The sequence below is a fragment of the Numenius arquata genome, chromosome 24 (genome assembly GCF_964106895.1).
Source record: "Numenius arquata chromosome 24, bNumArq3.hap1.1, whole genome shotgun sequence".
NCBI lineage: Eukaryota > Metazoa > Chordata > Aves > Charadriiformes > Scolopacidae > Numenius > Numenius arquata.
This window is the reverse complement of record NC_133599.1, coordinates 6,468,384-6,484,104: the sequence shown is the minus strand read 5'-3', so window position 1 is coordinate 6,484,104 and position 15,721 is coordinate 6,468,384. Positions and strand designations below refer to the sequence as shown.

At 45.6% G+C, this 15,721-nt stretch overlaps 1 protein-coding gene across 3 annotated transcripts in view; it reads right to left on the bottom strand.

Annotated features, from left to right (window-relative positions):
- Positions 1 to 15,721, bottom strand: part of PPP1R12B (protein phosphatase 1 regulatory subunit 12B) — a 130,028-nt gene that overhangs the window by 76,647 nt on the left and 37,660 nt on the right. For all 3 annotated transcript variants that reach the window (XM_074163416.1, XM_074163418.1, XM_074163417.1), the window contains exons 3-8: positions 13,788 to 13,906; positions 9,973 to 10,132; positions 7,466 to 7,610; positions 6,208 to 6,282; positions 3,529 to 3,608; positions 2,817 to 2,962 (exon numbers count right to left, since the gene is read on the bottom strand). In XM_074163416.1, coding sequence (XP_074019517.1) covers positions 2,817 to 2,962; positions 3,529 to 3,608; positions 6,208 to 6,282; positions 7,466 to 7,610; positions 9,973 to 10,132; positions 13,788 to 13,906 — 725 coding nt within the window. The remainder of the gene's footprint in view (positions 1 to 2,816; positions 2,963 to 3,528; positions 3,609 to 6,207; positions 6,283 to 7,465; positions 7,611 to 9,972; positions 10,133 to 13,787; positions 13,907 to 15,721) is intronic.

Here is a 15,721-nt window from a genome sequence, read left to right as displayed (position 1 = left end):
TATTTTAAACACTGAAAGCTTTCCTGACCTGCTTTAATTCACAGTAATAACAGCACAGATAATGACCGTAGATTTTTATACCCATCTTACTCTTGTTTAGATACAACCCGATGCCTAATTGTTAATTGTCCTCAAGATGAATAAAATGGCATTAATGCACCTCGTTTCCTCTGTTTGAAGAACACAAATTTCTCACAGATTGTAAGAAACGTGGTACTCTCTGGAGCACCCCAGCAATTTCACTGCTCGTCTCTTTGAATTTCTTCTCCTCCCACAGTCTCTGCAAATTCCTCCAATTTATCACAACCTGAGACCCTTCAAAACATCCCTCAAAATAAATTTCCACCTTGTGCTTTGTCCCGCCTCATGCTCAGTCACCAAAGGAGTTCAATTTTTTTGATTTAAAAAGATCACTCATCACAATATTTTGGCTTTTTTTTTCCCTCCCTTCATCTGGACTTTGAACAGTTTAGGAAAACACTTGTCTTCTGTCTGTCCAGCACCACTTAGAATCACAAAGCTACGTGAATGTTAAATCTCAGAAGAAAACGAAGAGGAATAAGGAAATAATTTCCATGTTTTCAAAAACTTGCCTCCTATATCCATCCAAGCATTTAAAATGTCTGGCAGAGAAGGCATAATTGTTCTTAATATTGTGTTTGAAACTAGTAATACTGTGACATTTATAATTTTCTATGAAGAGCTATTTTCATCCCTACTTCTCTTTGGAGTCCTCCTGTAACACGTGGGCTGATGTTATCTCGTGAACCTTGTTTTAAAGAGAGGACCTAAAATGTGCACCCCATTCACATATGGAACATCTGATGACACTGTCTGCATCCAGCTGGACACGTTCACGCTCATTTTATTAGAGATTTGAGAAGTTTACATGGTAGGGTTTAAATTCGTATTGAAATTTCTCAAAGGAGCCACTAATCTCTCCAGGAAAGGAGAGCACAGGTACAGAGCCTGAAGCTGGTGCTTAATCGCTGAATGCTTTTTTGTCTTCGGCTTGTTTTAGCTCTAGTGGTTTGAGATAGATGAGTATAACGTGCTTTGCTCGGTGAATTAACTCAATAAAAAGCCGTGCTCTAGTTTTACGCAAAATTTAACGCTGAGTGCTGTAGCACTTCCCTCGCTGAAGGCTCTGAGGCTGTTCCCCAACCGGTTAAACAGCAGGAAGCTCCGCTCCTCGGGGCCACGCACCGGGCAGGGGGGCGCTGGGCCAGTTCCTGCCGCGGTGCCAAGGACTGGACACAGCGGTACAGGGCCGCTCTCCACTGAAACCCTGATTTACGGAGCAAATAAATGTGACTTCCTACCACTGACTTCTCCCACTACATTTCATAGATTCATAGATTGGTCCAGGCCGGAAGGGACCTCCAAAGGTCATCTAGTCCGACCTCCCCGCAGTCAGCAGGGACACCCCCAACTAGACCAGGTTGCCCAGGGCCTCGTCGAGCTTCACCTTGAATATCTCAAGGGAAGGGGCCTCAACCCCCTCCCTGGGCAACCTGTTCCAGTGTTCCACCACCCTCATGGTAAAGAACTTTTTCCTAATATCCAATCTAAATCTGGCCTTCTTCAACTTAAAACCATTGCCCCTCGTCCTGTCACCGCAGGCCTTTGGAAACAGACCCTCCCCAGCCTCCCTGTAGGCCCCCCTCAGGTACTGGAAGGCCGCTATGAGGTCTCCCCGGAGCCTCCTCTTCTCCAGGCTGAACAACCCCAGCTCCCTCAGCCTGTCCTCACAGCAGAGGTGCTCCAACCCCCTGATCATTTTAGTGGCCCTCCTCTGGACCCGCTTGATTTAAAAGCCAAAAGTTTATTTCACTGTGCTAACTGTCCTACCCAAGCAGCTTTTGTAACTCCCAGCTCTGCAAAGAGCAGCCGGGAGCCTCCCCACCTCTCGTACGGCGACTGACATCGTCACTGATGCAATTAGAACACAGGTGACAATTTTATTGGCACAAGAAGCAGGACAAAACTTTAAACTACACTTCTCTGCAAAGACTTATTTATTAGTACACTGGGATATAGGCCAAGCAAGCTGATGTTAGAAGTAGTTTAACCATTAAACACCTCATAGTCCAAGATCTATCTCTGCAGAAATATTAAGTACAAGTCTTGGCTTACTGTAAAATTAAGTACCTTTATTTAAACTTTCTGTGCTGCACATATACACTGTTTAATTAAGGAAGCCTTAGAAATTACGGAAAAATAATGGGAGTAGGATGTGAGCAATATGCTATAATGTAAGGGCTAATGGGATTCGATGGACTTAATCCTTATTTTCCACTGTGTTTTGCAGTTACCGTACATCACAGCCAGAAAAAAGTTCCTCATCTCTATAATTACACAGAACAGCTTCAGCCCTTCACTTCATTTCTCTCATCCAAATACAACAGACTGTTACCTTCCTACGTGTTCAATCGCTTTTCTACCATCCTGCAGTAACTGAAGTGTTCATCCTGAAACTGAAACTGCCCAACAAGAAAAAAACCTACTGGTTAAGAACAACCTATGAGCAATGTGTTATCTTCAGTTCAAGTGAGCTGGAAGTAGAAATTAAAATACTATCTGCAGCTTTTTTCTTTAAAAAAAAAAAAAATTATGTTGACCTGGAAGTCAGTATTTAGATTGTTTTTTTTAGTACAGCCAGTACAGAGTTCTCCATATTCTACACATACACACTGGGTGGAAGATTTTCAGGATGTCTTTAACAACTAAGCAAAAAAAAAAAAAAAGCAGTTCTCAAACTCATCCCCTAATAATTCTAGGCTAATTATTAAATCTAGCAGTGCGCTAAGTCTTACCTGACTCCTTTTCAGCATCTGATTCTGAAACTTCATCTTCTTCAGCTTCTTCCTCTTCTTCAGAGCTGGAACTGCTGGAGTCCTTGTTCTCCTCCTCCATCTCCATGGACTTCAGCGTGTCTTCCTCATAAAGAATCTTCTCTTTGCTGCAAGATGCAGAAATTTTAAGGACTACCAGGCGAGCGAGTTATTTCTGAGTTCTACTTCTCAGGAACTCATAGATGATTTACTAGATATAGAACAAGTGAAAAGACAAAATCCATCTACAGTCTCAACATCCCAGCACTTCCAGCACTGCCCATTTTCCACGGATTCCAACGCCAGTCTCACATTTCCTAAATTTGCAAGGATTTCTCATTCCAAACAAATGTGGTCTCTTTTCCTGGTGCAACACAACCTGTCAGAGGGGGTTGGGGTCTCTGTGCAACTGCAAAGGTTGGGACGTTCTCAGCCCAAACTCATCCTCAGCATGAGCAGAAGCCGGGGGGGCCCAGCCCCAGCCCAACTCCTTGTTCTACCATTCAGTGGCTAAGTTAAGAAACAGCTAAAATTGTATTTAAGAGAGCTCAAATTTAAAAGAAACCATGAAATGAACATGAACAGCAGTAAATGCTGTTTCTTAACCCAGCTGAGGCCAGCTGACCACTAACAGATGGAGCTGCTCTCCCGTTACTTGGTGCGGCTTCTTTTCAATGAAGGGGAAAAAGCTTACTTGGTGAAGAGCCTGCTCTGAGGCTTGCCATTCATGTCGGCTTCAATTAGCTTATTCCTCGTCTCCTTCTCACTTCGCAACTGTTAAAAAGTCCAAGCAGATTGGAGAAAGAATGAAAAGAGACATCTTAGCAAGCCACCTCAGCACAACCTGATAATTACCACAGCATAAGGTCATCCCAACCTCATTAGATGATAAATCATGGAATTACAAAATGGTTTGGGTTGGAAGGGACCTTGAAGCCCATCCAGTTCCACCCACTAGAGTGGTGGCACCTCCCACCAGACCAGGTTGCTCAAAGCCCCGTCCAATCTGGCTTTGAACTCTTCCAGGGATGGGGCAGCCACAGCTTCTCCGGGCAACCTGTCCCAAACCCCATGGATTTGTTTAAGGAGCCCATTCAGCAGCTGCACATCTGCAGGAGCACGGGCTGTCTTGGACCAGAGCTCCACAAGAGCACAGCTACACCCCCAGCATGTCCTTGGACTCAAGCTGCAATTGAATACAACCTTCAGAGAAGGTCTGATCCAGAGTCAAGTCCTGGCTCCCAGAGTCCTGCCCCGCATCTGCCCGTGCAGCAGCGCTGGAGGTGTGTCCACAGGGGTTTGTGCACCCACGAAACCAGGCTCCGTTCCCTTTAACTCTGCTGCCTCTGTAGCTATTATTTACTTGCTCTCAGAGGAAAGCGTTCAAGGATGCCCTGCAGAGGCAGCCCATGGATCTGCCGCAAGGATGGGTCACCTGGTACATCTCACACGCCAGCCTAAGTCATCACACGAGGACGTCTCTGACCACCGCAGCTACAGAAATACCGTGCCCAGAGAGCAGCAATATGAATTCTGTCACCACTGAGGGACAAAAGAGTAACCGAAAAAAAATGTGTCGTACCTTCTAGAAGCACGGACAGAGTTGAGGTAGAAAAAGGCATGGCAATTAGAGGCTCGCTTTTGAGGCTGTCTCCTTTGTGTCACATCTAGCCTAGTTAATCTTTTGATAGGAGCACAAGAAGCAAAAGCTCTGCAAATTCTGAATGTGGGAAAAGCTACATGGAGTCCAGCAAAGAGTGAAAATTTGGGGTACAGCTTGTCGTTAAATAGAAAAAAACTACTGAAGCACAGCAAAGGGAAGTGCAGGAAACAGCCAGCTCCATTCAGCGGGAATTCAGAGATCGGGGAAAAAAATCCAAACCCAAATCAAATTCATTGATTCCAGTGAACAAAATCCCCTCTTCTCGCCAGTAACAGCAGCAACTGTTGTTAGCAAGGATGGCATATTGTTCCGCTACAAGCTTTAGAATAAAAAAATATCTGAGAGCCATTTTGAAAGTGAAAGAACATACTTTGAGGAATGTCATGGAACCGCCTGTTTCATCCTTAACAAATATAAGTTTTCTATTTTAAGCGATAAAAATGGCACATGATAAACACAGATGATAAAATGGCATTTCTATTAAAAACATCATATCCACTAAAAAAAAGAAGCGTGATAAAATCTGGATTCATCTCCTCTTCCCAGTCCCACTGCAGGTTGCCACACTCATCGGAGAAAGCCTTTCCCCAGCGCTGCTGTGCAGAGACCACGGGGGGGGGGCTCGTCCCGGCGCCGCCAGCCTGGAAATGGGCTGCACCACCCAACCCAGAGCCCTGGCGTTGGTCTCCTTTTCTCTTCTCCTGAGGAGCTCAGTTATCTGCGGAACCCAGGTGTAGGTTGGTAGGAGGAAATCCAAAATACAACCCTGATAGTATTTATCAACAGCTCATTTAGGAAGAAGCTGATTAATTTTTAAAAAGTTTCTGTGGCTGCTGAGGCTGCTATTTAAGGCTGACGGCAGCTGGGTTGTGATCAGAGCTTGAGCTCTACCACCCACATTGTCAGTTCCTCAAAATACCTTCCTGGGTTTTACCAGCAGTGTTCTCATTATGTCTGTTTCTGAATCCAACATTTTAAATGATACTTTCTGATTTTTTATTTTTTTTTTTAAAGAAGGTTGGTTTGGTTTTTGGAAGCACCCAAATGAGATACTTGAGTAGACCAAAGGAAAAAGGAAAAAATGCAATCAGAAAAGCAAATTTCTGGCTTGACGACTGGCTTTACTTTGATCAAGATATATTTTTGCCTTCCTTTTTTATGCCAACTTTCTGCTTATAACCCCTTCCAATATCTCCATTGCATTATGAAATGGTAATCACCATTTTTTTAATCCAGAATTCCCCAAAGTTTATAATTTCTTCTGGCTCTTCTGACTCAATCAAAAGTCTCCCTATTGTAAGAAAGGCCGACACAGGAACATCTCTTTCTCAGCCTTGACAGCGTATTTCCTTTGATGCAGAGACGAAGCTGACTTGGGCAATCACTCATTAAGAAAAGAGCAGTTCGGTGCTGGAGTTTGGTTAGCTGGAGCCAGCTAACAAAGCAGCTACAGAATAATAACAGTTTCAAAGATGAACTATACATTCCTTACCAATTTACATAATTCTGCATGTCAGCACGCTACTGACCTCCTCGATGCAGTCACTCAGTTTTCTAGATTTCTAGCTATTAAAAATATTGGTGTAATTAAAGATTCCACATGACTAACATAACAAAATAGCTGGGCCTCAGCTCCGTGCGTCTGTTGATGCCATATGTCCTGGAGAAGAGGTAATTGGAGAGGTGGGAAATGATCTGCCGGACACTCACCACAGTCTGTTTCTTCTGCAGCATCTCTAAATGCTCCACCAGCCCCTCGTCAGCCACGTCAAACGGCGTTTGGCCCTGACACGGTAAGAAAAGACAAGAGGATATCTGATACAGCATGATGTTAATATTCAAAAAGCACAACTTAACAATGAAGAACAAAAGGGAATATGCTCCATGTCCTCCCTCGCAAACGCTGACTAGCGTACCCTGTTTCGCTCCAGAGCAGGGAAAGCCACGCGACAGCGATGGCAGCTTTATGGCTCAATCCATGATTAGAGCAACCATAACCATGGAAGTGCAGTTCCCTGATTGCTGCTGCTCAAACCTAACAGCCAGCACTGGTGGATTTGAGTTTCCAGGTTTCTAAAAAGGACACTCTTGTCCTGAGAAGGAACGCAATCAACCTGGTCTAGTGTATCGCCGTGTACTCGAACTTCCTAAAAGGCTGCAATCTCAGCAGGCCAGAAAATTTGGGAGCCATTTCCACATCCATGGGCATTTACAAAACAAAACAAATGACAAAAATGACTTTGGGGCATAAAACAAGAAATCAGTTAGATTTTCACTATAACTAAAGCTATAACAATCATTTTATTAACAATACATAATGAAACCTGATGGCTGGGGATCCAATAACCACAGGCTGCCTTGGCCATCTGACCTAGAAGGAACAATTCTTGACTGGAAAGAGCAGGTCACGCAGCAAATACAACTGTGTCTGCTGCTTTTCAACTCTGGCACAAGAGAAAACCCACACACGTTCTGAGCACTTGGGAAAAGCACCTGATGGCACTTCAAACAAAAAAGATTCCCCGTATTTTGGATGCCAAAGAGCTCACCTCGCTAAAATGGCTCCTTCTCATAGAACATCAGTTTCCATATAGACAGATGGACTCACACCATTCAGTGCCACATTTCTCATATCGAATTCTCCTGCTCTCATTCCCTGGTGCCGTTCCGAGCACATACAACCTCGCTTCCTCCTCCAGAAGCAGCCACGGAGCAGCCAAATCTTACCATCTTGGTCCTGAAGTTTAATGACTGATCTTTCCCAGTAACGTTTGAAACCGTGTCTGCCTTCTGCCAGCCAAGATTCTTTATTTTCTGAGGCTTTATAACGCTCCAGTGCGCACAGGAGGAGAACTGCTCCCCACGTGACTCTGTCATGGCGCTGGATCAAGTGGTGGGCAATGGAGTTGATACCCACCTGGCTATAAAATGCACGGCAGAAGTTGTGCCAACCTCTGTGGGTACTGACCAGCTTGTTCCTGACGTCCATGTCGCAGAGCGCCTCGGCCAGGATGGAGCAGGCCTCCTTCACCCCCCAGTGCGCGGCGGCGTGCAGCGGCGTCCAGCCGTCCTTGTCCTGCACGTTCAGATTGAACCCAGCCTGGATCAAGAGCCTGGGGAAAGGAGCAACATCGGTTTCTGCTGCCCGAGGGTAACTTCTCAACACAGAAGAGGTCACACCACGAGCCACGGAGTAGGTACATGGTTCACAATAACCAGTAGTTTCTTAACTCGTTTATTCACCTACACAACATCCCACTCCACGTGGTCGCAACTGGAACACAAAAGGGCAGTAAATGAAAAGCGACTTTGCTGTAAAACCTGCTGGAATCTGTCTAATTGATAAGGTTCCCTTTCAGCATGTCCTAAACTGGGAGAACACCTTAATTTCTAATCCGTCATCAGTGACCCAGTCAGAACTCTGCTCCGATGGATGAGAGACACCAGAGTGGCCCAGGCACCACCTCCAGCAGCTCCAGACCTGGAGCCAAGCACAGTGCCTGGTGGGAAAAGGACATTTGGTGACGGGGGCTCCCTCTTGGTTCTACCAGAGAACCAGGTCACGCCGTAGGAAGGTCCATAAGGAGACAATGCCAGCAGGACTGCAAGGTGAGCAGCAGTGACACGACTGTGATTGACAGATGAGAAGTTTCTAAGTTAAATAACCTACATTTGGGTTAAATAACCCAAAATGTATTTTTTCAGACTAGTCCTAAAGCAAATCTTACCCAAGTAACCGCCCGGGAACACCCTGGCACCACATTTACCGCTGTGCACCTCCCACCCGCTCCCCCCTCTGCCTGCCCAGGGCACAGCGAGGCACAGCAGCCGGGGCTCAGGTACTTCAAACCAAACAGAGGAGAGGCAGTTGTGGTCTGGAGCTTCAGAGACACACGCACACGGGTAACACACCCCAGTGCTCGGGTCAGACTGGTACCCCAGTGCTCGGATGAAAGAACTGAGCGGCTCAGGTGTCAAAACCGACTATTATCCAAATCGCTTGAATATCGAAGAACATCCCAGGGGAATTCTGCAAGTCTGGTAAAACCACTACTGAAAATTCCCACCGTGGGAAACGCCACCACCCAGAGCCACGTTTCTGCAGCACAAGGGAAACCCAGCACGACTGAAACGGCACCAACAGTTTTGAAACTCCTGCAGCTTTACACCGCCGTGTTACTGTGCTAAATAAAACACAGACATTCTACAGCAGCAGCGTGCTTCTCGGTGAGAGAAACTTTAAATTAGGTGCTGACTTTCTGTTGATTTTCCAGCTGGCAAAAGAGAGGAACAGAGCTGCTAAGAGACTCAAGGTCACAGACAAATTCCACGTCTCATTTGAGAGTTAGCAAGCTCCTGGCTTTCAGCCCCTTTGGTGTAAGTCACTGAAGCTTTGTATTTGAACTTACAGGGTGGCCATAAAATACACAAGAGCGAAACAGTGTCAGCTCTCCGTGAGATCTGTTTATCGTTATAACAATTAATGCCAAGGAGTAGCTGTCCAGAACTAGTCACCCCCCGAACGCCGAATGCCGCCTGCAGTGACGAGTACCGGATACACAGCCCTCCACAGCACCAACACCTCAAATTCCGCAGATATTACATTTCTGTTCCACGTGAGCTGTGTCAGATTAGTGTTCCTGGGCACGCTACAGGCACAGACAGCTCGTAACTCAATTATAAGCTCTAATGAATGAATACAAACAGGAATCGTGGGGAACAACAAAATTGCTAGAGCTTGGTAAGAAACAGCTCATACACATCAAGTCATGCCCCTTAAAACTATGAAATTAAGGATTGAGATAGAGGAATACTTCCAGAAAGGATTTTAATTTGGGCAATAGAGTCACCTTCCTGATATTTATGGGCAGCTCCACTTGTACATAAAGAGTAGAGAAGAAAGCTTTATTGTGAGAAACCTTAATTTGACCGTACCTTATTAAAAATATTAATGCTTTATGGCCAGAAAACACTACATTGGGCAAGTTATACTCATAATAAGCTTGTTAGTGCCAGAGCAGTAGCATCAAGGAGCAGGGGACAGTGAGAGAGGGGTGGACACTGCATTTCTCCACCAGACCAGTCGTGTAAACTGCCGGGGTGTTTGTGACTGTCACACAGCACGTATTGTCACCTTGTAGGCTGAAATTGTGCTTTTATCCCCTAATACTGTTTAATTTGGTAGTCCTAAAACTATTACTCTAACAGTGAAAATTAAGCCTTCTAATTTAAATCTCACTCTCTGAAAATCTTTCATCGCTTTAAAGGCCCAGAGGCATGAAAGGGAACCCTCCGGTCCCTGTGCATTTCTAGGTGAACCACCGTGGCCGGGCACATAAATCTACAGAGCCTTCTGAGAAACAGCAGCCTGAAAATCTCAGTATGAAACAAACTTCCATCAACTATAAAGCTAGACGTGTTCCTTAAGAAAACCAGCCTTAATTCAACAGATCAGCCCTGGGAAGGAGCTCCTACCTCATGACTTCAGAATAGCCCTTTGCCGCAGCGACGTGAAGAGCCGTGGCTCCTGTTCGGGGCTGCTTTATATCTTCGATTCTCCCGCTGTTCAGCCACTGTCGGGCATCCTGCAGCATCTGCTGCTCCTCTTCTTTCCTTGCCAGGTCTAGGTCTACACCTAAGAGGGTGAAGCACAGAAGAAGAGATTATCAAGTGAAAGCTCTCGTGTACTTGTTAAACTTACCCTCGGTTTCATTTGCTGTACAACATTAGCAAACCATTTGTAATCTTCCACCAAAAAAAATCAGCAAAGGCATATTCTAGGAGTTGGGAGAACTCCTGCATCCTTGACAGAGACTTCAAAGCTGTCTGACTCAAAAAATCTGAAAGTGGAGCCACTGGTTGCAAACCCACCCACCCAACTACAAGCTCAGCTGTGAGCTACGGGTGGAAGGACGGCGTTCTAAATCCGCAGTGTCCTGATGGAAATAACGATGTCACGAATAACAGCTTATCAAACTGAATTAAACTACTGTGAGAGTATAATTGACAGTGAAGATCTGGAGAGATGATCCTAAGATGCCTCCTGCAAGAGCAGCATGACCCCAGCTGTGTGCTCACTCCGACTCCAGCCCGATCTCCAGCTGCACAGAGATCTGCTCTCACCAGAGTCACTTGGACCAGGCTACGCCAGAGAAATATTTAGTTAATTCCACTCAGCAGCAAACCACCAGATTCTGGCAAAACAGGATTCTAAATCATTTTGGGGATAGAAGGTAAAAAAAATCTACTCTGACGGCTTAAGAGACCTTATCAATGCTTGTAAGTATCTAAAGGATGGGTTGAAGGAGGATGGAGCCGGACTCTTTTCAGTGGTTCCCAGTGACAGGACAAGGGGCAACAGGCACAAGCTGGAACATGGGAAGTTCCATTCAAATATGAGGAGAAACTTCTTTCCTGTGGGGGTGCCAGAGCCCTGGAACAGGCTGCCCAGGGAGGGTGTGGAGTCCCCTTCTCTGGAGATCTTCGAGATTCGCCTGGATGCAGCCCTGAGTGATGTGCTCTGGGCAGCCCTGCTTTAGCAGGGGAGTTGGTCTAGATGATCTCTTCCAACTCTGACAATTCCATGATTCCGAGATCTGCTTTAGATGAAGTCGGAGGAAGTAAGTTCATCAATGCACACACTGGTATAACAGGGACATGGACTATGGGGCTTTGTGACAACTCGAGGGAGAAGTTTCCCACCCCAGGAAGGAACTGCTGGGATGTGCGTTGGGCCGATGGGCCGTGTTCATTGTCACTAAACCGACAAGAGGCAAAACTATCTTAGACTTGGTTTTGTAAGTGGAGTTTTCATGATAATGAGGCCACGTAAGGACAATCTATCAATCAGAAGGACAACACAGCTCCAGACAAGACTCATCAGACGAGGGCTCACTGACCCGGGAAAAAATATGAAGGAGAAGATGACAAATCTCAAAAATCAAGAAGGGTGTTGAAGAGCGACTGTCCCTGTGGATTAGTTCTTTCAGTGTAAGAATGACATGATTCCTAATGAAATTACCGAGCATTAGGTTTAAAACAGAACAAAAGAAAACACTTATCAACACAGAGTCTGAACTGTGAAACCCACCACTGTGGGACGTTGCAAAAATGAGAAATACAACGGGCTTCAGAACAAGGATTAGACAAATTCGTAGTTATTAAACATAATGCTGTCTGTGCCAGGAGCTCCCAAGAACATGCACATGTCCACGGAACAGAAAGCCGCAGGGGATTCCCGAGCACACAGAAAGCCCATCTGGCTCGGGAATTCCTTGAGGCAGAGCGGCCGGGGGCTGGGAAAATGTTTGGGAGGGGACTGGTACGCACTGGTCCTGTTGTCACAGTTTGCAGCGGGGACCTGCTCATGGCCGCCGCTGCAGGCAGGATACAGAGCTGGACGGACGCTTATTTACAGTTTATACCACACTGGCTCCAGCAGTTATGATCCCTTTAAACTGTGTCAATGGCAAGCTTCTCGCAGGAGACAGATGGTTGTTTCAGGGCATCTTAGCGGGATGCCGCTAATGTGGCGGAGCAATGAAAAAGCCGAGCAGGATCCCAAGGAGTGTCAGGCGAAATATCTGCAGCCGAGGCAGAATTACTGCCTTAATGTCCTGGAGGGTTTAACTCTGTTATTACCACGTGCAGTTCTCGACACCCACTTTAAAGAGAGACAAGTTACACTGATGGAAGGGATGGATCTCTGTCTTTCTGGGCAGAGAGGAGACGGGCATGGTTTGGGCAGCCTAGCAAAACAAACACTGACTTCTTTTTAAATACATGAGCAGCTAAATATAAGGGAGGAGGGCTATTTAAGCTTATTTCAAAGTGGAAGGAAAAGGGGAACAAAATAAGAATAACCTTGTCACAAATACCACTCGACTACAAAGTGAAAAGTTTCTGTTTACCAGAAGGAACATGATCCTGCATCAATTTTCCAAGGGGAACACTCACACCAATAACAACTCACTCTCGACGGACGGCTACAAACTCACCAGCGGAACAGTAACACGGTCGACAAAATAGCAAGGGACTGATCCCTTCCTAACTGTACCTGAAAATAGCTTCAAAAGTAAAGTAACCGCCACGTGCCAAGCAGAATACATCTGTTAGAGAGGACGGGATTCAATCCAGCCTGCAAACAACCCCAACACCACCCTGCACCCGTAAATAATCTGGACTGGAAAGAATCCTTGGGGGTCTCCAGCCCAAATCCCTGCTCAAAGGAGGGTAACTTCAAACCCAGATCAAATTGCTCAGAGCTGAAAGCAGCTGAGTTTCGACCACCTCCAATGACGGAGATTCCGCAGAGTTCTTGGGTCCCTGTTCCAACACTGTACCACTTTGCCGGGAAACATTTTTCCATATATATATATATAGGCAGTTACGCAGTCAGAATGTCCCTCGTTCAAACCTATGACTTCTTCCTCTAATCCTGTCCCTTTGCAGCTCTGAGAGGAGTCTCCATCACCCCTGTAGCCTCCCTCAAGGCAGTGAGGACAGCAGTTAGATCTCCCTGGCCATCTTCTCTTCTCAGGGCTCCATATCCATATCTTCTCAGGGCAGTCCATGGATCTCCTATGTGCAGAGTCAGTTTGTCTCAGTTCCGCACTTCCCACATAGCTGACATAAACGCATCCTTAAAAACATTCTTGATGAACTTCATAAATAGGATTTAAACTTCTCACACATGTGTACAGACACCTCACCACTGACAGATGAATTTCTGTGTGTGATGATGAGTGTGAGACGAGTGTGAAGAGAACTTGACACTGATGACATTTCTTAATTTTAACACAAGTTACACCATCCGGTGCCTTCTCCCAGTGCTGTTTTTGCAGGGACAGGACAGAGAGCAGCCCCTCAGACAGGCACACCTGGAAGGGGAAATGGCAGATGGGCTGCAGAAGAAGACCAGGGAAGGATGAGGATAAAGCAGGTCCCTCCAGGCACACTCATCTCCTGGTCCCTACTCTTGGCCGGGTTGTAAATCTCACTTCTGTATTATTAAATCTCAGTGAAACAGGACCTTTCATTGATACCAGAGGTGAGAATTAAATCTCACTTTAAAGGCAAACAGATCTAATGAATCGGATTTCAGTACTGTGGTGTCCTGCTTTGAAGAACCCCAAGGACAGAGGCTGCACACCACAGACCTTCTGCTACCAAAGCAAACGTGTCTGCTACCCCGTGGGCCGCATTTCAGATCTCTTCACCGACAGTGAGGCAACAGAGTTTTCTTAGAAACTCTCAGAGGTCTGACTTTCACATATCCAATCTCGATTTACCTTGTTTCTTCACTTGTTCCAGGAGCAGGTCCTTCATGGCTGCTTCCTCTGCGATGTCAGACGGGACTTCACCCTCGCTGTTCACAGCGGCCACATTGGCTCCATGACTAATTAAGTACCTACATAAACGAGACCCGTATGAATGTATCAGACCTTGTGTGCAGGCTCCAGTGCAACTTCCACTGTAAGTCAAGCAGCAGAAAAAAATATCTGCCTTTCTCATTCAAGTTCAATTACCAAAAGAGTCCTTTATTCTTATCAAATTTCTAGACTGAAAAAGTTCATTGCCCTGGTCAGTGGCTCACAGGTTTTGTTTCTCTGTAGTTATTCCAGTACCCCTAGTTCTTCCACTAATTTGATTGATTATGCTTTAGTTTTGTTTTTAAAAAAGGAAATAAATAATAACAACAACAATAACAACAACAAACCAAGCCATCATCAATTTTTTAATTTGTCTTTTTATAAATATACCAGAAGTTCATTCTAGAACAATTCATGATTTCTTTGGCTTGACGACTTGAAACCAGTAAAATTCTGGGAAGTAAAAGAAGGATCTGTTTAAACATACACATCTAGGAGGGTGAGGTTGCTTGGTTTTAAAATTTATTTTCAATGCCTTTGAGAAACAGATATCAGTATTCAAATTTTGGTAACTTTTTGGTAGCTGTGGTGGACTAAATACACAAACATGGTATGACTAGTAAAGAACAATAATGTCTTTCATTTGAAGAACTAGTATTCCGGAAGAAGAAAAAAACCCAACCTGATAATGAATGATCCAAAGAGCTAAGAGTTGTTTCGGGAGGAATCCATCACACACAAATAAATGAACCACAGATTTTTTGTTAGAATACACCGTAGAGGAGTATTTTGAGAAATACTTGTTTTCCCGTATTCTTCTGGCCTATAAAGCATCCTTTTTCTCAGAAAAAATTATTTCAGTTGGGAAACTACCATTTACGTCTGCCTGCTCTTTGGTTCAGGTTATTCTAGCGCCCCAGGTCGTATATTTGAGCAACTCTCAAACTGTCGGAGCAACCTCTTGGTGCACAAGTAGCCCGGTGTCAGTATCTTCCCTGGGACAAACAGACGTTAGTCCTTTGGGAGCACAGTGAACGCTCAGATCAGAGCGTCATTTCAAACCCCGGAATCAGAAACTGTGCCAAGAAGAGTCAAATCTTCGTTAGGAGTCATTTGTAGCAGGTTACTGCTTTGCTTTAAACATCTATTGGACAAATCTCTGCTATAATTAGGGTCTCTTCTTTCATATGTATTTTATGTTTGCACTCACTAGATTGTCTAATCTCTCCATGGCAGGCACAGACCTTCACCTGGTTACGTCCAAACTGAGCCCAGTATCTTGTGTTGGAAAATAAACAAAAACATAAAAGAAGATAATGCTCCAATTACAAGCGGGTTTAGTAACAAGCAGTTACTTTTATCCTCTCCATCTTTTGTTAGACGGTACGCAACAATCAGATACATAAGATCTGAATTTGAAGAAAAAGTTTGAAAAAAATTGAAAAAATTTGCAGCCCAGAAAGCCCCCCACACCCTGGGCTGCATCCCCAGCAGCGTGGCCAGCAGGGCGAGGGGGGGGATTCTGCCCCTCTGCTCCGCTCTGGGGAGACACCCCCCCACCCAGTGCTGCCTCCAGCTCTGGGGCCACCAACATCAGAAGGACATGAAGCTGTTGGAGCGGGGCCAGAGGAGGCCACGGAGATGCTGGGAGGGCTGGAGCCCCTCTGCTGGGAGGACAGGCTGAGAGAGTTGGGGGGGTTCAGCCTGGAGAAGAGAAGGCTCCGGGGAGACCTTAGAGCCCCTTCCAGTCCCTCAAGGGGCTCCAGGAAAGCTGGGGAGGGACTCTGGATCAGGGAGGGGAGCCACAGGAGGAGGGGGAAGGGTTTGACACTGAAAGAGGGGAGATTGAGCTG